A 24,872-nucleotide genomic window follows, 5' to 3' on the forward strand; every position below is an offset into this window, starting at 1 on the left:
TTTTTGCTTCCATTGGAGGTTAAGGTTTTTTTCCATCTCCTGTAAACTTGCTACACTATATGTCCAAATGTTTGTGGGCACCCGTTTTTATATATATATAAATTTGTTTCCTTTGTGTGTGAAGTGCCAGTTAACCCACCCCTCTGTAACTCCTAACTGCTCCTGACACTAGGAGGGTAAGGACTTAACACGTCTCATGCTGGAGGAGGAAAGTGCCGGGTTCCCAGCTCCACCTTGAGAGAGCACAGTCAACAGTGCTCCTCGTACTCTGGCATGATGGCAAAGCGATGGCCTGAGCTGTGGAGCAGTGGAACTGTGTTCTCTGGAATGATGGTGCTCCATACAAGAGTTTCAGAATGAGTTGGGGATGAAGTGGGGTGGGGTGATCATCCAACATCCTGACCTTACTAACACTGTTGTCGCAGAATGCAATCAGATCTTCAACAAAGGCAGGATAAATCTCTTTAACACTCCTGATTTCTCTTGAAACAATGAATGAACCGGTGTCACAATACTTTGGTCCATGTATTTTGGAGATACAGGGTCTTATGTATAACCATGTATCTCCAAAACTCAGTAAATGGAGTCACTATTACGCAAAAAAACATTTTTCCCTTTTTGACATAATTTGATTAGGATGAATGGACCAATAGAAATTCTCCAAAAAACAGAAGAAGGTTTTTTCCTTCTCCTGTAAAGTTGCCATTGTGGAGAGGTTTTTTTTTACAGACAGTATATATATATATATATATATATATATATATATATATATATATATATACAGATATAGAAACAGCACGTGTTTGTAAGTTCTTTATTTTAGATATTTTCCCATGTCGAAGTAAAAAAAAAAGTCATTCCTTACAAAGGTTTACAATAAGCCACAATTCCACAGGAATATAGTAGGAATATATTGCCACTGTTATTAAGTATATCATCTCGAGTATTGATTTAATGAGTTCATGAGGGGAATGTTTTTTACAGGATTACAGCCCATAAAAATGACGCTATAGTGATTATATAGAATATTACAAGAGCAGGGTTGTGTAGGCTGTGGCAAAGTACGGAAATCTGAGATTAATATTCTGCAAATCGATGTAAGTATTCAGTACACAAAGTAGCATATATTCACCTGCATGAGGCATAATAACCCAATATAGAATAGAAATGCAGCAAGTGCAAAAGTAACTCACCTATGACTCCCACTTTCAAATATGAAAGATGCTTCATTATACAGCCTGGTACTTTGCAGACACATCGTCCAGGAATCTGCGCTCAAATTGAATTAGTTCAACATTCACCTCATTCTTCATGTTTTGGCTGAAATACTTGCTTAAAATTAGGATTGCATGATCCTTTCCTTCTTGGAATGCAGACTGCTACTGCATCTTCTACTCAGCAGGAGGAGAATACGTATGACTTTTTTTGTCCTTGTGGATACTGCTCTCATAATCCCATTGCTTAACAGAAAGCCACCTCTACTCAGAGGCAGATAAAGAATGGGTTGGGATGCAGTGTTTATCTTGTGAGATGAATGGAAGAGCAGCTTAGTGCGAGAGAGCTTGTTTGGAGTTGCAGTTCTTGGCCTCGCTGGCTCGGATGTGCAGCGTTTCTGTGTTTGTGTCTTTTGTGCCCTCTTGTGGCTTGCCTCTGTCGTTCAGCATGGCGTGAAACTGCAGCACACACTGGTCCCAGTCCTCTGGCAGCAGCAGCAGCAGAAAGCCCAGGCAGATGATGGACACTGCGATGACACGCACACTGTTGAACTGGATCTCGCACATGTAGCGGTCTATTACTGCAAAGAGGAGGGCACTTTTATTTGTTAGTCTGAGTGTATAAATTTCACTCAATAGCCCTTTTATCTGTCCACCTACTACACTGGTGCATTTTGTAGATTTATGGTTAATTACTGTAGTTAGTCTGTTGCTACACTGCTAGGGCACTGAAGGTCCGCCATCTACAAATGTCCAACAAACTGTTGACTAAATCTGACCAGTGAGTGAGTTGGTTACTAGAGAATGATTAACACACACTGTGAATGGAAAAGATGAGCCACAGTTACAAGATACAAGTTACAAGATGTATCAACAAATTAGGTGTGTGTAAATAATTAACTGGCCAATGAGTTTTCTTTAATAAACTGGTAACTCAGTGTAAACTAGTAGGCAGGTGTAAGAGCAACTCACCTGCATTCAAAGGTACACTCAGGACAACGCCCAAAGAAATCAGTGTGGGTAGTGTTATTAACATGCCAACGTTTAACAGGAAGCTGAACACTAGCAGGAAAAATGAAAGAAAATGAAGACAGTTATAATACAATTCAAAGATTTATGCATAAATAATGATAAAATAAGCAATAATTATACTGGCAGTCGAAGAGAACTGCTGTGAGAACAGATGTGAAAACATGTAAAGACAAGCCAACTTAAAATGATATTGTAACAGAGTCCACAGCATTTTTCAGTTAATTCAACTTGGCTTTAGTCAAAAGTCAATTTTGGTTTCTGAGGCTTTGTATCTCAGTTTAATCAACAATACAGCTCTGGAAAAAAATTAATGATCAGTTTCTCTGGTTTTACTATTTATAGACAATGTGTTCAGGGAAATTAACATGTTCATTGTATTTCATAAACCATGGACAACATTTCCCCTAAATTCCAAATAAAATATTGCTATTTAGAACATTTATTTGCTGAAAAAGCTCAAAAACAACTACTCAAAAAATGCAAAAAAATGATTCTAACAATTATAATGCAAATTCAAACAACACAGTACTAATATTTGAACTTCAAAAATCATTATGGTAACATAACCTTGACTGCCAATCACAGCTTTTTTTGTCTGGGCAGGTTCTCCACTAGTCTTTCACATTGCTGTTGGGTGACGTTATGCCATTCATAGTCTGCAAACTCAGTTTTGTTTGATGAAATGGCTGCCATACACATAGAGACGAAAATTTAATTTAATAAATTAAGTGTCTTAATTTTTTCCAGAGCTGTACATATTGAGTTGAACTGACTGAAAAACAATACATATTTTATTCGATTTTCAGTCTGTATTTCTTCCTCAATTTAACAGCGCTGAGCCCTTGCTGGAATTTAAACTAATGATCTCCTCACTCTTGATGAGCAGTTTATAATTTTGAATCTCATCAACATCAGAGCCCCCCATGGTCAGGAGTCTGAGAATAAACAGGCCTTCCCCATGTAATAGGAAGTCATAGCCTGCAGATGGAAATAAACAGTAAACATACTGGAGGGAGGAGAACACAGACTACAAGTCTTACAAAATATTTCAGCATTTCAAAATATTTACTAATGTTTCAGAGTCAGCTCCTCTCAGTACGGATTGTTGACCAAACTGAGATGCAGGACTGACCCATGTAAGATAGTATGTGCTTTTTTTCTTATCCACACATTTCCCAACTAGTTCTCAAATGTGTTTAAACCTGGATATTGTGTTGGTCATGAATTCACCTGAACTTCTGAACTTTACTCTTCCTTCCAACATATTGTCTTGTTGGCAGAGCAAGACATTTCTGTTGGAACTCACCCCAATATAAGCAGGAACAGATTGCATCAATCTCATTCAAAACAGTTGCAAAACATCAGTGTATGACAAATTTTTGCATCTGAGTCATTCATTTTGGCCGCCGGTGTAATTACACGGACAGATGTTTTGGATATCTTTTTTTTTTTTAAATTCAGGTTTCATCTATAAAAAAGGGTCACCGTACCCAGCAGAAGTGCAGCCACACCACACAGACTGAGCCAGGGGATGTCTCCAGGAGTGCCAAAATCCTCAGCCCCCGTGAGGAGAAGTATAAGTGGGACAACGCTGACAAAGAGCATGTTAGCGCCTCCAAGGACAGTCAGGTATAGGGCTGCCTCACCCAGCTTGGCACTACCCAAAACTAGCTTGAACAGTACCTGTGGGGACAGGGGCATGCTCATAAATCACTCTGTAGTTACAGTCTCAGCAGAAAACAATGCAGCTTTTTAGTGCCCAGGGCAAGTGCTAGATGATCTAATGTGGCATGCAGCTCGGGTCATATCTGCTCACCTTGTACATGGCTGCCGTGGATGCAGATCCAACAATCAGTGAGATGCCAATTACAGAGTGACTGTGGAAACCATCCGCATACGTTATCATTACTATGCCAGCAATTGCTAAAATGGCTGCAACAATCTGCAGAGAAGACACAGCAAGGGATTTTAAGCCACGCTGACTGGTGTAGAAATTCAGCTTTCATCTGTACCAAGTTCCACAAATAATAATTTCCCAGAGCAAAACTGAACACAACACTGAACTCATTGACTTGAAACAAGCTTAAAATAGAAGCCAATAGGAATATGCTTTATAATTGTGTTTATAACCAGACCTCAAGTTCAGCACCCAGCCCATTAACTTTTGTTATATATTTGTTTCAAGTCAGTGTTCTGTTCATTTGCTATGTATAAGGTTGTAAAATGCATCAAAGTCATTGTCCATGGTAACTGACTGTAAAAAAAACACAGTAATACACTATAAAAGACCACTTTGTTTAGTTTGGTGCCTCACCCTGATGCCCATGAAGCGGTCACGCAGTACAATCCAGGAGATGAGGAAAACGAAGGCACGGGTGCAGCAGAAAAGGGCGCAGGCGTCGGTGGGGGGGATTCTGCGCAGGCCCTGTAGGTACAGGTAGCTTGTGAGGATCCACAGCACTCCGAATGGAGCCACTCGTGACAGCAGCGTCCTCACCGACAACCCATCATCTCCCAAGAACTGACAGCACTCCCTGCATTTACACACAAATAAACACTGATAATCACTCAGCACCCAATTAGATAACTGCAGTGTCATCCACTGTGAGCACAGCGTCTAACCTCAACCCCCAATGCAGCAATGAGCATTCTGTTTAGTAACTCACTCTTAACCATATATACATCACAGATTAGATTCATAGTGGCTAATGAATAATAATCTTCAGAATTCCAGCATATCAAGCAAAATTTTAAAAATCCTAATTAACACATTATTTCCCTTATCCCAAATGTAGACCAGTATCCTGGTAATCCTAAAATGAACAAAAGTGCTGTGTGTTAAACGTCAATCGTAGCCATCTCAAAGCTCAAATCTTTGTCTGTACTTTTGTCCATTTGTCCATTTTGACAAAAGTGCCAGAAACCACATAAGCAAATAGTATTCAGTCATTTTTCTCTCAGTTTTACTAATTAAACTTTGAAATATGTGCAAATTGTTTTTTTTGTATGGCCATAAGGCCAAAAAAGCACACTGTGCTGTCAAAAAACTTCACAACAAAAAGCCCTAAACAAAACTGAACGTTGAAGGTATGGAGATAATTATTAAACACGGTGGATGCAGTTGGATTAGAATGAGTGATGTTACAGGTATGTAAACACAGGTATGTAAACACTGTGTTTTTCAAAAACGTATGTGCAATACTAGCTGCAGCTAACTCAGGTAGTGCTTGATAATGGGGACTCATGGGAGCTCATTACAAAGTAATATCGGACAGTGAATACACTTGACAGATACAAAGGAAAAAACAGTTCCAGTGTTCTGTCGTGTATCTGTCGAGTTGTGTAACCTTGTCAAAGCATGCTACCACAGTGTATATTCACAGATAAAGCTGCCTAAATGAACCATATTTAGATAGCATTAATGACTAAATCAGGATCAATATAAGGTTATTGAGGTGATAAGAAATCTTTTTCTTTTTTTTCACAGTTTTTACCCTCAAGCAAATATTATCAGTAATCTCAGATTGTATTAGGCACATGAGAAAAAGATAATTATCATGAAAAAATGCATGGAAGTGTACAAAACTGTGGGTCACTGCATGCGCAGAACTTCTAGACAGGACATATTGATGGGTAAACAACTCCACAGAACACTGCTGCTTCACCCCAAGTGTGTGAAGAAGCAGTATCGCAGGTCCTTCCTTCCTGCTGCCATCAGACTCCACAACCAGCACTGCTCCCAGTGGACCACATACACACACACTTAACAACACACACAACATTGAGTTCCCTTAATGTAAAAATACCCCCCCACACACACACACACATATGCAATTAAGAGTCATTTTCAAAAACCTGTAAATAACCTGTAAATAATATTATTGCTTTTTTACTTCTATTGTTTATTTTGTGTATATAGTGGTAATTTATCTATGTTTTTGTAACTGAGTGTCTTGCTATCCCTCTCTGCTGTGACACTGACAATTTCCCCACTGTGGGACTAATAAAGGATTATCTTATCTTATCTTAACACTGGTCTTGTTAAAGACGCCAACTTTGCATGTCAGGAATGTGTCAACTTTGGGGCAAGAGGGAACTGGAAATATGAATTTTCCCAACCATGCCTTAAATAGTGAAGAAACTGTCTACTTAATAAAAGAAAAAACTCTGCCTGCTTCTGTTAACTTCAAACCTCAGAAACCTTCCGATTTCTGCTGAGTTGACAAAACAACCCAAAGAACTGCAGGCTCATGGGAGCCAGTTAAGGAAATCAGGAAAAGGTCAAGCCACCTGCCTTTACAGCCCAGTTAATCAGAACTGCAGAATTGACTTCATCAGCCTTTCTGAAGGTCAGGTTGATTAAGCTGCTTCTTTAGAAAGGTCTCTCACCTGAACCGCTGCCGAGGGGTCTGCCGGTCCTTGCTGCAGCACAGGTGGCCTAGGTAGTAGAGGGGGAATATGACACAGTTCCAGGAGGTGCAGAACCAGGTGAGTGTGAACGGAATATTGAGCTGTCTAACTGTGAGCTTGGCCAGCTGGGTGGAGCCCGACCAGGAAGCACAGATGCAGAGCACGGTGATGACGCCCCAAAGCGCCCGCCGCAGATGGACTGCAGTCACACGCAGACAGCAGTGCACTCTCTGCCTCCTGCTCATGCCCTCTGACTTCACTCCGCCTTCTCCAACATGGCCGTCCACCTTCTCCCTGCTTGGCTGCTCCACAGCTGCAGTCATGGGCACAACATAGAGTTAAAAGCGTGTAAATAGGTATGCACTGAGTTGCTAGCTTAGTTGGTGGTCAACTACTCACATGACATCTGGTAGTGGTGGTCTAATAGTAGTTCCTTTGCATTGAAATATGGACTAGAGGGTGACTGACAAATATTATGGATGCAACAACAGCCATAAAATAACCATTGATTATCTTGTTATAGGGGCACCGGTAAAGAGGTGGGATACATATATCAGCAACTGAGTTCTTCCAGTTAATGTGTTGGAAGCAGGAAAAAAGGCAAGCCTACGGATTTGAGTGACTCTGACAAGGGCCAAACTGATTGATGTGGTTATGAAGTTTGGTGTGTGTAGGTATGAGATTGGGGTGCATTGCCATCTCCTTTTATAATGAGCTAAGACTGAGGAAGTACCCTTGGGTAATTTAACTTGAAGAGTGCACAGCTTACACTTGAAGTGAGGAGGTATAATATAGCTCCATCTGCACCATCTGCCTTAGCGCTTATTATTAATGCATTAAAGACATTTTTCTGCATTGCACCCAGTCACCTTTAAATGCAGTGCTAGCAGTTGAGGTATGTAAATCATTTAATGTGCTCAAACAAGGACTCAAGAATCTACAAACACTATAATTAAGCTTGATTAATTGAGTTAATGGGAAGATTAATGACTAGGTACTGTCTTCAGTCAATTTGCATAGACTTAAATACCCAACTTAAACAACTTGCCATAAACCATGAGTGTAAATTGAAGCCTACAGACTATGCTGTCTATCATGGTTATTCGTTTCCCACTAGACTTCTAACTCACACCTTTCTAGTAGGGCTGTGAGAGGAGGTTAAGCAGCCATTCCAGTGTGTGCCAGCAAAGGATTGAGCTGTCGGTGCAGAAGTCAGTAAGCTGGGAGGGCTGGGAGGCAGACAGACTGTCCCCAAGCAACAGAGCGAGACACTCATTATTCTATCAGAGTGAAGCCAGGGACCAGGCACTATGATAGCTAATGTGAGTTCCAGCGCTGACTACAACACAGCAGAAACACTAATGAATGATCATGGCGAACCAGGCTTTGGTTACACTATTATGCAATGCATGTTTGATCACACTATTATCCAATACTAAAACTATTTTTTATGCAGCATCAGTTAAACAAGCTTTACAGAATGTTGGCAAACATTTCGGTTCAGTCCAATGCACTCATTTACAAGTTTTCTCAAAATTCATAATTTTAAAGCAACGTTATGCAACAACTGTCTTGATCCTGTTTGGTTAAGTAACATGCAATCTGTGTCACAAAATAAAGGCTTACTACTTAGTGAGGTTTGTTGAAGGACCAGTGAGATCTTTGATGCCTGCCGTCTTCTCTTATGCCAAGAAACATTCTTTATAATGAAGACTAAGTGCCTCGTTTTCAGGCTCACATTAATTCCCCACTCTCATGATTCTTCTGTTTCTGCCCGCAAGGAAAAGCGCAGAGAGTTAAGTATTAATTTGCTATAAATTTTAAGAACTGTCAAGCTACAATATTGCCTTGGATGAATTAAAGGAAAAACCAAGAGCTTTTGACATAGTTCACAAGATATTTCCATTTCTCTGCAGCGCATTGTGCTCCTGTTTCCCAGCACAGTCCTCATGCTGCTAATCTCATGCAGTCTTATGTGTTTGGAAAATGGAAAGTAGTGCACTGTCTGTGCTGTGGCACAAAGCAGCACAAAGACACCAGTTGTTCTGTGCAGTGACCCGGGGGGCATCTTTGACAGGGAACCGTTTTAGCTACTGTTTTATTTGCTGTGTGAGAGACATACTGTAATTTTCCCTGTGACACTGTCTGACCACTAAGTCTCATCTGTCTGACCACTAAGTCACGTCTCGTCATCGATCGCCGATTTAATCTGAACAGGAGCCGTCACACCCCATATTTCACCCCACAGGTCTAACAGCACAGAGTCACTGCCAAAGTCATCTTGGCACAGTTCAATGACCCTCGTTCAGATCACTTCTGTTCCAGGAGTCTGGATGAACTCAAACGCACAGGTCGGAGCTCCGTGATGGGTAAATGTGATGACCACTTTAGTTTTCTGAGACAGTCTTTACCAAGTATGGACATCATCGCCAGACTGCTAGTTGTTGAGATCACATCTTTGCTTGTGCTAGTGTCTGCATAAGACCAGTACAAATTAGCAAGAGTCAGAAAGCTAAAGCTGTAGAAGCTAGAGGTGCTAGGCTAAAAGCTACGCACTGTTAGGTACATTCTCATCTGTAAAGTACTTGCTGACAGCCAAAAAAAAAAAACACTGTTCGGAGGAGCACAGCTGACAGAAGTGAAAAGGGGCTCCTCAGGAAAAGTCCTGCGTCCCAGGAAAAGTATCAGCTAAAATCTGAAGCCTGGCTGATGGGGTCTGTTCATCTCTAATCAAACCAAGAGGACAGCAACAGTATCTGGTAAGAATAGGGAATGATAAAAATAATTATGGTTATATGCTAGGCTAGGCAAGGCTAGGTTAGGCTAAGCCATGCTATGTGGCTGCTGTGGGCCGTCCCGTACACCAGCCAGTAATAGCAGTGTTATTTATTTCAGGAAGATACCATAAATGGAAAATCTGGATGTTTGGCTCGGAGGTAAAATAACAGGGTTGTAAACAGACTTGTAAAACCACATTTGAGCTTTTTTTTTTGCTCCAACCAAAGTCACATCCTTACTATTTATACATTAAAAAACTTGCATTTTATGGTTCCTTTAAGTTAACTGAAAGACATAATTATGCTGTTAAAACATATAGTTCATAAAACATTTATTATTATTATGTGAAAAATATGTACACATTTGCGAATGTTTATGAAAAGTAGATTTTTGCATGTGTGCTAAATACGATCCACACATGGAAACTACACTGCAAAAACTTATAATTCCCTGGTTTTGTGATGCCATAAAAAGTAGTGCAGTTATAATCACTGCAGTTATGAAGAGGGGTTCACCCTGAGCTGAATTTAAACAAGGCACAATGCATGGCAGCCAAGGACAGATGTTCTAAGAGAGATTGAAAAATGGTCATAAAAATGAACGGACATCTTATATAAGCCTTTTGATGTAATGTATTTTATTCATGCACAAAATTATGTACTCATTTGGATCAAGTTCACTTTTTCGGTGTTTGTCTGCAGTGTGTTCACTGGGTGTAAAGGAGAACTGGTGCAGTTAACTTTGCAGCAAGCCATACTGCCCCTGGCTCCACAGCGATACAGCAAAGATTAAAGTTTGCATTCTCTTCTCTGCACTGCACAGGGATAGTGGGGATGATGGAAGGGTACGTGAGAGTGCATACAAATCAGCCTCCATCCACACTATGCCACATCCTGCAAAAGAATGAGACTGAGTCTTCACTCAGCTCTGATGACTCAGCAGATGCAGCCTATGCTACTTTCTCATTTACAGTAGAATCACGCCAGAGGTACTGTAACAACATATTCAACTGCAGAATCCATCTTACTGTTGTTATTATTATTATTATTATCATCTTATCTAGCGTTATTAATGGCTTGTAATTCAAGGCAACATGTGACAGTGTGCACTAATACTAATATTATGCACACAGTACACTTTAGCATGCGTTGTCTGTAAGAAACCTTCATCCCTTACACGGTCTGCTTCAGTTACACAATTGATTGTGTTGTTTCTGCTGCTCTGGCTGCTTCATCAACATTCCCAAATACAGGCCTAAGCAGACAGCTGCTGAATTACAACTGCAGAGCTGCAGAGTGGCTTAAACTGATGCGGAGGTGTATTAGTAGTGGCAGTCTAAGATCAATGTGTTTACAGTCACCTGAAAGTGGTCAGTTCACCTGAAACATCCATCATTCACCACAATCTCAGTCTACCCACCAAGGGTCAGTAGGGCCTGTAAGAACAATTTCAAAACCTTCAGCTTGTTTAGATGTGCTTTATACTGAAATCTGTCATCAGGATACAGAGTTTTCTTTCAAGAACTTTTTTTTTTTATTTCTGCAGGGATCACTGCACTGACAGCTATCATTTCTAAATTATAATACAAAGGGATGAAGCATCTAACTAAAAACTGAACTGAATGTCCTGTAGCCTTCTGCCTGGTGAGCATCAAATACTTTAATTTTGGAATGCTCTTTTTCTTTTTTCCCTCTGGAAAAACAAATGTAATACAATAAATTAAAATCAAATTCTGAAACAAATGTTTCACCTTTAACTTTGTGCCTTTTAGAGATCATCTTCTCATCTACTCACTTTTGACCAAATGGGGCCAAGACTTCTGCATGCCACTGTATGCGAGTTACCCCTCTTTAACATAACAGATTAGCTTTTGGACCTTTTGCTTATTACGTTCTGAATGGTCTTTGGCAATCATTGGGATGATGATGTCCATTTTTCCTGAAAACAAGCTGAAATGTGGACTCATCTGTCCACAGAACAAGTTTCCACTGTCTGCCGGCCCGTCTAAGATTAGCTTGTGCCCAGAGAACTCAGCGGTGTCTGTGCATATTACTGATGAATGGTTTTCTCTTTGCATGATAGAGTTTCAGGTGGTATTTCTTGATGCAGCATTGATGCAGTATTCCCAAGCATATGTGGCTGTATTTATCGCAGTAGCATGAGGGTTTTATGTGCAATGTCATCTAAAAGCTCAAAGATCATTGATTATTTGGTATGACTTGAGTTTTCTACAAACTTTTCAGTTCCTACTTCACTGAGTGTGTTTCAGGCATCAAATTTAACAATTTAACATCATTTAACAACATCCAACAACCCGAAACATTGCATGCAAATTATTGTTTTTATAGCATTTTACTTTTCTACAAATATTATACATATTAGTTTCATTATATTTACCAAATAATTAGTAATTACTAAAAAATAAAATGAGTTATTCTTAATAAGTTAACTTATTATAACTTGTTATTCTATAATTAAAGTGTCTAATGCAAACACATTGACTTAGGTATAGAAATGTGTAATAAATGTTTGGACCTTACCGGTGGGTACTTTTGTATTATGCCTTTAAATTATGAATAAACTATGCCTTTAGCTAGATAGTTAATAGCTTTGTGTGCAACTCTCTTAAAAGGTGCCAGAAGGTATCCTTTTATTAAATACCATAGATTTTTTCAGTACATTTTCAGTACCCAAAAAACTTTCCACGGTTGTTTATTTTCCAAATATAAGGAACCATGTACTAAAAGGTTCTTTATGGTCTTTTTATGACTTTTTTCAAAATAATCTTTTACGTCCCATTTGGCTGCACCGTTTTTAAAGGGTTTAACTCATGATCAATAGTTACTCTACATGGACAAATGTATTGGGACACCTGCTCATTCTTTTAAAATCAACGGTATTAAAAAGAGTGTATCCTGCTTTTGTTGGAGTAACTGTCTCTAATGTCCAGAGAAAGCTTTCTACTAGATTTTTGGGGCATTGCTGTTTGCTGAGGATTTGATTGGATTCAGCGACAAGAGTGTTAGTGAGGATGTTGGGTGATCACCATCTAACGTCATCACAAAAGTATTGGATGGCGCACCAACATTCCAGAGAACACAGTTTTACAGCTCCACAGCTTAATGCTGGGGGGGTGGGGGTTTCTTTATACTCCTCTAGCCTATGCCTACCATTAGGCATGGTGCCAACAGACTCATGCTTATCTGCTCCAGAGAGTCATATTCTGTTGCCATTACTCCTCTACTGAGACTAGACAAGCTGTGTGCCTGCATTGGCACATCTGTGTCAGCAACGGGTGCGACTTGAAGTAACTGAATGCATTCATTAGAAGGGGTGTCCACAATATAGTGTATGTTCATGTATGAGTTATTTGATAGCAGATAACCATCTACAAAACCAGCTTTTCTATCATAGAGATGAACCAGCAAAAGATGTAGAATTAAATAAATAAATTTGACACATATTAAGATTTATGCTGAGCTGAGTTATGTTACGGTATGAGGAGGTAAATTAAAGTATGACAAGTTATGACAAGAGCCACCTGTGTCCCGTAGTCTTCAGGTGCTGCCTTACCTCTGTTAGCTGTGCTCCACGGCTGGTACCCATAGTAGCCGGTGATCCTGAGGATGCGCTCCTCGATGGACGCATTATTGATGTCCTCCACAGACCGGGAACACTTGACTTCTTCCTTAATTTCTTCGTCGACAACAAGAGACTTGAGCTGTCGGAGTTGGGGGCTGATATCTGACAGGCGGCGTGGACTCATGTGGGGAGATTTCTGCATTCCTCTGAAAGGAAAAGCAAAAAGGAGAGTGGGCAAAGCACAGGAAAACACACACCAGAGCTCTGCACTGAGCTGGAGAAGTCCCCCTCCCTCCCTTACTCCTGCACAACTCTAGCACACGACTCTCTCTCCTGCTGCTCTCCTACATTTGGCCACAGAAATGCACTCATCCGTCAAAGCGGGATGCGGAGCAAGAAATGAACAGGCCAGACTCACTCTGAGACCAATAAGGTACCTTTCATCTCACACATCAGTGAGCCACTTTAAGGAGGTGGTGAGTGAGGTGATTTATTTTGTGTGTGTGTGTGTGTGGATGTCAGTCTATGACTGATGTTATGACTAAAGTTTGACTGACCAGCTGTATCTTGCATCATGCCATGGAGGTAAATCTAACTGTACACAAACAGTGAATGACTGCAATTGACATTTGCATTTAAGGCAGTTGGTAGATGTTCTTATCCAGAGTTACTGCACACGAGGAGCATGAGGAGGAAACACTGGGGAGAATCAGAAAAACCCATCTTCATCTGGGCACCAAAAATGACAGGAGTTTACAGTAGCATTCACTCATGGTGCTGTGTCTGTGGCTGGCTTGTGGGCTAGGGTGGGCAATAGATTACAGAAATGCCTACAGCTCCTCTAAACCACAAATGCAGGCTTGTACACATTCCCACACCTGATCTGCCCTGCAGTAGCTCCTAACCAGGCAGAGACCACTTGTGAACTGTAGCTAGAAATCATTGGTCACACACAGCTAAATCCCCACTACTGAATTAACACCTACTCGGGTGAAGTGTTTGTTTCCAGTGGGATTAATACTGTATAAACACTGTAGGTGATAATTCTACGCTGGAGCTTTTGCTTTGTACTAAAGCGTCTGAGATAGCATGCTGTTATAGTTAGAATTCATACAGCATGAGCATGAATATCATTTCCTCACAGGAGATGATCTAAGCAATTTCAGATAATTTTGTGGATTAAAAGCGTGATGCCAGATGTTACACAAAAAAAGAAAGGCCAAATATCCAGGCAATATGCTCAAAATGAAACTCCGCTTTAGCTGCCCCACAGACAGCTAACCATTGAAAGATTATGCATGTAAATATCATCCTATCAAAGCCTTATTATATATATTATTATTATTTTATATATATTATATATATATATATTATATATATAATTTAATTTCTTATATACTCCACAAGACATAGTGGGACTGTGGGATCAGACCAGACAGGCTAGTCTTCACTCCCCACCCGCATCAATGAGCCTTGAGTGCCTATGACCCTGACCATGACCGACTGTCCTTTCTTGTACCATGTTTGGTAGGTACTGACCACTGCATACTGGGAAAATCCAAGACCTGTTGTTTTGATGCTCTGACCCAGTTTTGTAGCCATCACAATTTGGCACTTGTCTTGGATTGGATTTCCCCATTTTTCTGCTTTTAACAAATCCACTTTAAGGACTGACTGTTCTCTTGCTGCCTAGTATGTGGGATACCCCTTAAAAGGTGCCACTGTAACAAGAACCAATGGTTTTGACTTGCACATTTACATTTGCATCTCATCCACAGCAACTTGCAAGGTGTGCTTGCCCAGCCAGGTCTTATAACCCACTACCATACAACAACTGCTTCACTTCACGTTACTGGTGTTAATGTTATGGCTGATCAGTGTGTATCACAGTAAAGAAGGACAGGGATCATATGACTGCTTTAAAGTGCAAGTGCGTTTTCTTTGGCTAGTCTGGAATAGGACTTATACTGGGGAAAAAAGGCTTGTTAGTGCTAAAAGCAACTTAAAGAGAGCTAGAGCTGTGTCTTTGTGTTTCTCCAGTAGTACTGTATCAGGGCTTTGTGCTGGACAGGTAAACTGCAGTGTGTGCAGCAGCCAAGCATAGCCCATCTCTCTGGCTCAGTAGAGCTGCCTGGGAACAAAATAGGATTGGCCATGGGGAGACGAGGGAGGGGGGGATCGATAAGACAAGGTAGGGTTCTCTTCATCTAACCGCCCAATCTCATTTTGCCTCAGTTTGTCCTGTCTGAGCTCTGAGAATCTGAAAATAGATAGATAGTTTAGGATGGTTCAGGGGTGGTCTACAAAGTTGCAGAATCGGCACATTAGCAATGGTATGTCCTCCTATAGTTAAAGCGTGTTTTTAACCCTACACTTCTGGTCAGAACTGCATGTGATATTGACTACAGGAGTTACAGGAGTAATTAACCAATTAGGTGCCAAGGTGCTATTTTGGACAGCATGTAGGTAAGGGTAGGTACACTGAACAACAAGACACATCTGTTCAAAACTAATTAAATGTCATCAATGACCATCTATCTTATCATAAACCTATACGTGCTTACATGCAAAAGTAAGACTTGAGTGCTTATCCTGCTTAAATGCAGTAGTAAGCGCTTTTAACATGAAACATGGCTAATTTATGGAACCCAGTTTTAATCACAAGTAGTTGTAGGCGAAACCAGTTTGCTTTTGCATTGTTATTATTAAGCCAAATAAATTCCCATCAGATCTAGGAATCGTACAGACAGTCATCTTCAAAGCTGTCAGAAAACTTTTAAAGAGAGTAAAATCTTGGGTAAAAACAGTCCCTCAGTTAACCGGTATGTACTGGTAATGAACATTGGCATTAGAATTGAAAACCCTTTACCTGTCTGTGTGCGGCCGCAGCTGGACAGGAGATGCTGTAGTTTGATCCCCCCTCTGCATTGCGCCGGCTCATCATGCGTGGGGATCTTGTCCCTGCAGTGTGGCAGCATTGCTGTCCACAGCCAGGTTTTGAAAGATGGCCGGTGGTGGGGGTTGGGGGGGGGGGGGGGGTGTGGGATGGTGTGTGTGTGTATGTGTGTGTCTGTCTGGTATGAGGGATGGGGGGGTTGGACATAGAGGGTTGGCATCCATCGATCAGGAAGAACCTTCTCCACCTACTGCAAGCCTCACTAAAGAGACCTGTGCTTAGTCAGGCAAAACTCCTGCCAGGGCTCATCAATAAACAGCTGGACACTTTCAGATAGTGAATGCCATTGGGATAGACGATCAGCTGGGGTGAGCACCCATATGGCAAATAAGCATGGGTTTTAGCATTCAGCAAGGACAAACCAAAGTAAACAGAGTGGCAGGAGGGGGGTTTCTTACTCTCTTTTCACAGGTTCTTAATCCAGGTCAATTCCAGACCACAGGCGATGTCTCCCGCTATTGCTTTAGACAAATTTGCAACTTCCTTCTGATTGAGTAAAAGTTGATGTGAAAAATGAAATGCTTTGGTCTCCACTGTTCATGCTGTATAACCCCAGCTCACTTTCAACACAGCTATTGCAGAATCGCATCATATCCACTTCCTCCCAGCAGTGTAAACATCTCTGTTAACAGCACTCAGCAGGTACACTGACAGGCTGCCAACACTCTGCACAGCTGCACAGTGACAAGGCCTCAGTGACCCAGCCATCCACCCAGACACCAGCCCCACACAGCCTAGCAGTGAACTCACTCAGTAGCATGGAATGGCCACACCAGGGCAGCACAGGGCTGTGTTTGTGCAAGCCTGTCCTGAGTATGGGTAATTCAGTAATGAGTATGTACTGTTCTTATACACTTATGCACAGCAGTGTTGCAAATGTTAATTGGCAATTCAAATGAATGTTTAGCATGTTCAACCTCCTGAGCTTCAGGCTCATTATTCATCAGACTTACCACTTAGTAAGTACTATAAATAATTCAAATAAGTAAGTATTAAATACTTTATTATTATTTACCAACTACTGCAAACAATTCAGTAAGAACTACAGATTATTTGCTTACTACTACAAATTATTCAGCTATTATAAATTACTATACAATATATAAACTACTATATAGTATTTACTATAAATGATTCAGTAACTACTAATTATTTGTCTATTATAAATCATTTAGTAATGACAATACAATATTAAGTAACTAATACAAATTATTTATCAATTACTGTACATTATTCAGTAATGGCTAAATAATATTAAGTAACTACTACAAATTATTTGTCAACTATATAACTTGTTTAGTAACGACTACAATATTAATTACTTACTAATAATTAAATCAACTATTAACTTTTTTTAGTAACTAATAAATTATTCATTCAACTATTATACCTTTTTCAGTAACTATAATACACTATTAATCAACTATGATAAAGCATTCAGTAATTATTATACTACATTAAGTAACTACTACAAATTACTCAAGTATTATAACTTTTATCAGTAACTAATATAAATTATGTAGTAATTACTATACAGGCTTCAGTAAATGCTACAGATTATTCAGTAACTACTACTTTATTCAAAGGCTACTATATTTTTTTTATAGTACATAAATAATTCAGTAACTACTGAGGGGAACCAAAAGTGGATCTTCTATGGCATTGTACTCAATACTTTGCAGTAGCTACTGAATACTTTTGGTATACCTCAGTAGTTACTGAATTATTTATCTTTTTTATAAAAGAAATCTGTGTGAAGAACAGTCAAATTAGTAAAAAAAAAAACCTTACATTAAAGATCAGTTTAAATCAGTAAAGCTCTCTTACAAACAAGCTTCTGGAAAGTCGTTCCTCTACGACATTGCTCAAAAACGTTTAATGTTGGTTGAGTGTTATTATAATTTAAATGACTATTTATTTAACTATAAAAACATTATTAATAATTATTATCTACAAATACTACTGTACTATTGACTAATATGGAAGTTAATAATGAGAGTGATGAACTTAAGCATGGGGACACATGATAAGTTTAAGGGATTCATTCATGTTTACAGACACATAATCAAACAAGAAACCATCTAATTATTATATATTTATTATCAAGACAGTTTCTCAAAGCATATCACTTCAGTGACTGCAGGATGCATGTTAGTAGCTCCTGTAAATGAGCAGGAAATTGGAATAAATCCAATGTTTAAAATGTTGCATTGCTGTTTGTAATACAAGATAAACACTTTTGCCTTTGTAATAATCACAGGAGCTTTGGTGACAAATTTCACAATTTCACTCATGGCCTTCCTATGGAAATATCAGTGTTTCTATTATTTAGTGCAAAACAGCGCCCTACTGTGGACCACTATATTAACTGCAGCACAATGTCAAATCATTAATATACATCAGCCTAGATAAGGCAATCAAATAATAACTAATTCATTTAATAAATGCAGTCTCTGCAAGGCTGCATGATGTCATCTCTACTCCCTCAGAAAAATCACTATATACACATTAATTTAACTTAAAGACAAAAGTATATATATATATTTAAAGCTCCATTACATACATGTAAACATGGAATAGAGAGTTTGCAATATTTACAGAAATACAGGAAGAAGTAACTTTGACATTGCAGTCTCACATTCTTGGAATGATCAGTGACAGTCAATGACTTCTGATCAGTGACGATCAACAACACACTTTTTTATCCCTTTTAAGTCCATTTCACAATAAAATCCTGAAGATACTTTACAACCCCAGAACCATTACAGTGTCCCCAAAACATCTTTCGCCATTTTAACTGGTAGAGAGAGTGTACATTATGATGCTCGTGCAACCATTCAAGAATCATCTTTGTGCCAAGATGTTTTGGGACAATCAGCCCTGTCCCTATACTTTAATAATATGCAACAAAAAAAATAGAACTGTTCTGGAAAAAAAATCCAGCCCACCGAATAAATTAATTACAACTATGACACTTCTATCTAAACTAAAGCTACTACTATCACTCTTTTATATGTTTGGCATTATGTCCAGCCTCTGCTTGAAGCACAACTATCTAATTTATCAGTTTAGATGTTGCCATGATTGTTCAGACATTAAATTTAGGATACTGATTTAAATGGACATGTATGTCTACACCTATACTGATTGGAAGCACCTGGTTTCTTAAAGTCAAAATCTAAATCTACTTGTTGTTAAGGGATCTCATCTTATGACAGAGCCATCACTGGCTGCTATGGGGGAGCTATCATTGATTAAATCTGTCCTATAATCTCTGACTGATGCTGTCTGATCAGAGACAGAAGCGAAAGAGAACTGATCGTGATCCACAATATTAAGTTGGTCTTCAGTTCTCTCCTTCTTCAGGTAGAACATCTTCCTCAACTTCTTCAACTGCTGAAGCTCACAGAATGTCTCCAGAACCACCAGCATGGCAATCAGACCCAGTAGCAGGTAGACTGGAAGGAGAAAAAAGATACACAATGCTGAGTAACTTGCTTACTGATTTTCAACAAATCTTCCAAGAAGAAATCCTTAAGATTGGTTTGTAAGCATAGGGGTATAATAACTGTATAAGAACTGCAGAGGGAAAATAAATAAATAAATAAAAATGCCACCCAACTCAGAAAGGGTATAACAAATTACAAACTCAAACGTTTATTGCCAAAGATCTGTGTCTGCATTACTTTGTTAAGAACCAGTGCCTTTGTGCTGTGTTGAACACTTTGGAGCTCCGATGTATGGACATCCACTGTCACAAGATCTTGTCACATCTTATAAAACTGCACATTTTATCAGTCTCATGTGCTCCAAACAAGAGAAGTGAATGAAAGCCACACAGGTGCAAATATGGCTTAAATATGCTTTAGTTCTAGTTGCTGATAACTCCTGAGAACATTTCTACATGTGAAACGCTATGCCCACACACTAAATCTGGCCTCTCAGTGAGTGATTAAGTTTCCACTGTGTCAAAGCATTTTTCCACTGCAACTCATTACGGATCATTACAAATAATTAGCGTTAAAAGTACCAATTAGGCACACAGTAAGTACTTTTAGGGTAAATGGGACTGGTAACTGTGTCAGCCAATACTCACAGTTTTAGTATTGGCATTGGAAAAGAAAATATGTTCATGTGGAATCTCTTCTGAAAAGTGGCTTATCCAAGGGTTGGTCAGGACTACTGCCATTTTTAAAACTTGTACAAAAAAATGTACAATTTGACGACACTCTGAATTCTTTTCTAAAATATCAACAAATCAAATTGCTGCACATTCAGAGAGTTAAGATTACACTGGGTTTACACTCACCAGTAATCCCCACTTTATAGAGCTGCCTGAACCTCTGGTTGTAGCCCTCTCCTGGTACGTAGTCACCCAGGCCAATGGTACTAAGCGAGATGAAACAAAAGTAGAAGGACTCTAGGAAGTTCCAGTTCTCCTCCAGCACAGAGAACACTATGGCAGGGATGAGGAAGAAGCAGGAGACCATGATGACTGCCATCAAACCTGCGTGTACACCAGCCACCAGAGACTTGGACAGAGCCCAGCGGCGCTGCACGTACTCCACAGGCCGACGAGTACTAAACACCATGATTCTTTGCACCACTGCCATCAGGAACAGGAGGGTGAATGGGATTCCCACCACCGAGTACAAGATACAGAAGGCCTTGCCCTCATCTGACAGAGGCACTGTGTGGCCATAACCTAAAAACAGAGACAAGATCATTTTTTTTATGTACACAATTATATGCATGTTTCATTATCAAAATATACGTATGATGTTCAATATTTAAAAACAGAAATAAATGTGTGAATACATAAACACCAAAAGAGCAAAAAAAAATAATACACCAATTAGCTGCAACATTAAAAACAAATAAAACATTGAATATCTTCATCTACAGTGACATCTTCCAAAGGGGTGGATATATTAGGCAGCAAGTGAAAAATCAGTTCTTGACAGTGATGTGTTAAAGCAGCTGAGCCACACTGACAAAGGTTAGACTGTGATGGCTAGACGACTAGGTCAAAACATATCCAAAACAACAGGCATGTCTAGTGGGGATTTGCTGGTATGCAGAGGTCAATACCTACTAAAAGTAGACCAAGGAGAGAAAACCAGGGTCTTGGGCACCCACTTGATGAGATCCACGGAGGCCCCACCTTACAACTGACAGAGCTTTCTGCATTATTGGATCTGACTAGTGCTAGATACCACATGCCGCTTTCAGAGTTCTTGTGGAGTCCATGCCTTGAATGGTTAGATCTGTTGTGGCGGCACTATGGGGGCCCTACTTAGTATTAGGCAGGTAGCAATAATGTAATGGTTGATTGGCTAAACAACTGTAATTCGTTAATACAACATTTTGATTTAAAATACATAATTTAATTTTAAATGAATCCATGCTAATAAGGTGTTTTGACAGTACTGTAATTCCAACGAGTTATTGGCCAATGGTGGAATGTACTTCTCTCTGGTTAAGCATTAGCTGAGTCACTTTTGCTCCTTACTTCAGAAGCTATACTGTATCACATTACAGAAGTCACTAAACATGGAACTACAACAGTGCAATGCCAAGGGATAAACCATCAGCTAGGCTAAGCATTAGCAGTGCCCCAACTTAGTACAATTACACCAATAATGTTTATTAACCGTACACTAACACACAAATGTAATTATGTCTTGGAATATATATTTTTTAATTAATTATTGGAATATATCCTTTTGCTCAATTGGTTGGTGTTACAATCGGATTGTACTGCTCATCTCTATGGATAAAGTTAACAAAAAAAATGCATATACCTTTTTTGCACAACGACAATATAAATATTGTCTCATAGGTTACTGCCTATGATGCTTAAAATGTAAGCATCCCCAACTCCTGGGCCTAGGTTTAATTCAGAATATTAGGTTTAATTCATCTCTGTAGATCTGTGGTCCTCCAGGACCAATTTTCCAACCCTCCATATCTCTGGTATCCCCTCTCTCATTTTTCCTTAACCAAGAGGACTAGAAAGGGACTACAAGGACTACAAGGACAGGGTGGAGGACAAACCTTAATCTGTGTTGAGAAACCAGACTAATCTGGGTTGAGAAATCTGGGTAGGTATCTAGGTTGCTGCCAGGGCAGTGTGTTTATGGAGATCCTGCTCTGATCTCTCTGCTGGATTAAGTTACTTAAGCCCAGGATACGCTACGCCAGCCACATGCCTGTCCTACACTCAACCTTCAACACAACTACAGGGCTGTTCAATGCTAGCATTTAGCTGGCACTGGCTGCTAATGATTCTGTGCTAAAGTAAGAGACAATTCTTCTGCACATGTCCTCGCAGCGTATTGATTAGGGTGCCATGTGAGGGTTGACCTTGAATCGGGCAGAGCGGCCTGATTCACACATCATGCATGCTCCTACGTCACCTAGCTAAATGCAGAAAGATGGTGAGACATTAATATTTACTAGATCTTCACAGGCTAATGACAAGCTTTAACATGCCACTTAAAAACAGCACTGTCTGGACAAATGTGAACAGATCACTGAGGTCATGTGATGGGTGTGTTAAATAACTCATAACACATTCTGAAATCTAACTATGGTAAATCTGATGGTCAGACAGCATACTAAACATATCAGCACTGCGGACATAGTGACAACATTAAAAAAAATTAACAGGAATTCCACCCAAATTTCTGTTAAGCAAGGTAAGATGTAAAGCAACAGAAAACCCTACAGAACACCTTTGAGATTTATTATTTGACCATCATTAATGATACATATAACCCTCAAAAGACACATGTAGGATGAGAGGTCTTTTTTTCGAGAGAGACCATAAAAAATAGCCGTACCTGCGCTGTATGCATTGTGACCCCTGAAATCTGAGTCAGTTTCTCTGAATGTTTCTAGGCGATACAAACCAGTATCATATCAAACCGGTCTGAGTGACTTTGTTTACATCCTACAATTTCACTGGTGGATCCTGGTTCGCTGGTTTCAAGAAACACGAGGGTTAAGTATTTTTTTTTTTTCTTAAGGATTCATGTCCTTTCTTTCTACCTGACTTCAACCTTTAACGGAATAAAGCAGACCCATATCCCCATTACATTTGGTGTCCTGTTCACTTCTCTCTGTAGGCCAAGACAAATAGGTGAGGAGGGGGTCTAGGCCTGAGTGGCGGTGTCCTGTGTCCTGTACAGTGATGTAGGTAGGTTAGGTTCTACACCTTCGTGATTGTAAACACAGCTCTTAAAGAGTCCATAAAGTTGAGCAAATGTGTGATGGGAAAGCTTTGGGTTGACAACGGAGATGAGGAGGGGTTTGCTCACCTGTCGTGGAGAGGACTGTACTGGCGAAGAACAAGGCAGAGGTGAAATCCCAGTTATAGTTGGTCGAGGTGTTGTTTAACACCGACACTCCGTAGTTGCTCGCCTCCAGAGCTTTAGCCAGAAACTCCTCCAGCCTCCCCTCAGACAAACACTCATGGTCCTGGAGGAACTTTAGTTTCACAGCACCGAGATCCTGTCGCAGTAGGTCCTCATACGGCGATTCCACCAAGGAGAACACCACAGCCCCGAACACCAGGTACAAAACATAGACCAGCAGCAAGAGGACAAAATACCACGTCGACCTGTTCCCTTCTATCACTCGCATACACCAGGCTCCGGAAAGACACTGAAGCATTTTTCGGTGACCTGTCAGCGATAACAACGAGTGACAAACGAGTGGAGAAAAGAAGGCAGCCTCTCTGAGCGCTCTCTTACCGCCTCAGCGTCTTTCACACGTCGGGTCTTCGCTCGGAGAGCTGTTCACACACTTTCTGGCCGCTTTTACAAACTCGCGAGCTTTTCCTCTGCCTTTGCTTTCACCAGCGCTGAGGTGATGTGGAGTGACGTCACGCGCCTCACCTCTCCCAGGTTCAAGTATGTGTCAGTGCGGAGAGGACAGGACAGGACAGGGCAGGGCGTGCCCGCGCTCTGCTACAGCAGCTCCATTGTTTACTGTAAAGCTATAGTAGCATTAGCGCCAACACTTTTAGACAGACGAAAGTTGCCATGCCACCTCCATAACCGCCTCTGGCGATGGTCTAGATGGTATCAAAGCGCTACACGAATAGCTACAAGGGTGGCTCGACTGGTTTGGGGAGGTGCAATTCCACAGCTCTAGAAAAGTTTTAGCAATGGGAAGAACAGGCAAGGTTCGAGGGCAGCGGCTCCACTCCTCTTTAGCTACCTCTTCTGAAAGAGCTTCAGCATTCCTGCTTCCTGGTTTCACCTCATGGACGCCAACCGTCTCTTTCTCACTTCATAAATGCAGTTAGACCTTTTTTTGAGCTTTTTGAGTGCCTCCCCAGGGTATTTTCAAATGGTAGTTCATCTTTAAAAAAAAAAAAAAAAAAAAAAAAAAAAAAAAATATATATATATATATATATACATATATATATAATTTGTATATATAAAATATATGTATATTTTATATATAATATAAATCATTAAGTTTATTATTAGTTTGCAATAATAAATAATTCAGCTCAACATAACTAATATAACAAGCACTTTCTCCAAATTCAACACAAAATGCTACTTTAAATGACTGCTGCAGTCTCAGCCTCAACCCCTTCATGACAAGCATCTTTAAAGGTATCTTAGTGCATTCAGCATGGGCAGTGGCTTCCAGGTCTCCAATACTCCTCCAGTGGCCTCCAGTTCACCAAATAGTTTAACATGCTGCAACCACCTTCTTCAAATGCCACCAAAGACATTTTCATGGGGTTCAAGTCAGGTAAATGTGACGACCACTCCAGAATCTTCCAGGACTTCTTCTGAAACCAAACCTTGGTAGACTTGGAGGTATGCTTGAGCTTGTTGTCCTGTTGGGAGGTCCAATGTCCAACGCTTTCTCTCAG

General features: G+C 40.1%; 2 protein-coding genes across 2 annotated transcripts; both read right to left on the bottom strand.

The window, feature by feature from the left end:
• Positions 1-1,547: 1,547 nt before the first annotated feature.
• slc35f3a (solute carrier family 35 member F3a) lies at positions 1,548-15,944 on the bottom strand. Its single transcript, XM_072667941.1, has 8 exons — positions 15,886-15,944; positions 13,008-13,222; positions 6,636-6,969; positions 4,561-4,780; positions 4,063-4,188; positions 3,737-3,929; positions 2,187-2,276; positions 1,548-1,795 (listed from the first exon to the last, which is right to left on the bottom strand). The coding sequence occupies exons 1-8, from the start codon at positions 15,942-15,944 to the stop codon at positions 1,548-1,550; spliced, it is 1,485 nt and encodes a 494-aa protein (XP_072524042.1).
• A 2,110-nt stretch (positions 15,945-18,054) lies between these two features.
• Positions 18,055-24,174, bottom strand: kcnk1a (potassium channel, subfamily K, member 1a). The gene is made up of 3 exons (XM_072667277.1): positions 23,295-24,174; positions 20,282-20,677; positions 18,055-19,430 (listed from the first exon to the last, which is right to left on the bottom strand). Exons 1-3 carry the CDS (start codon positions 23,647-23,649, stop codon positions 19,177-19,179), a joined length of 1,005 nt encoding a protein of 334 aa, XP_072523378.1. The 5' UTR covers positions 23,650-24,174; the 3' UTR covers positions 18,055-19,176.
• Positions 24,175-24,872: the final 698 nt, after the last annotated feature.

This window comes from Salminus brasiliensis, chromosome 22 (genome assembly GCF_030463535.1).
Source record: "Salminus brasiliensis chromosome 22, fSalBra1.hap2, whole genome shotgun sequence".
Taxonomy (NCBI): domain Eukaryota; kingdom Metazoa; phylum Chordata; class Actinopteri; order Characiformes; family Bryconidae; genus Salminus; species Salminus brasiliensis.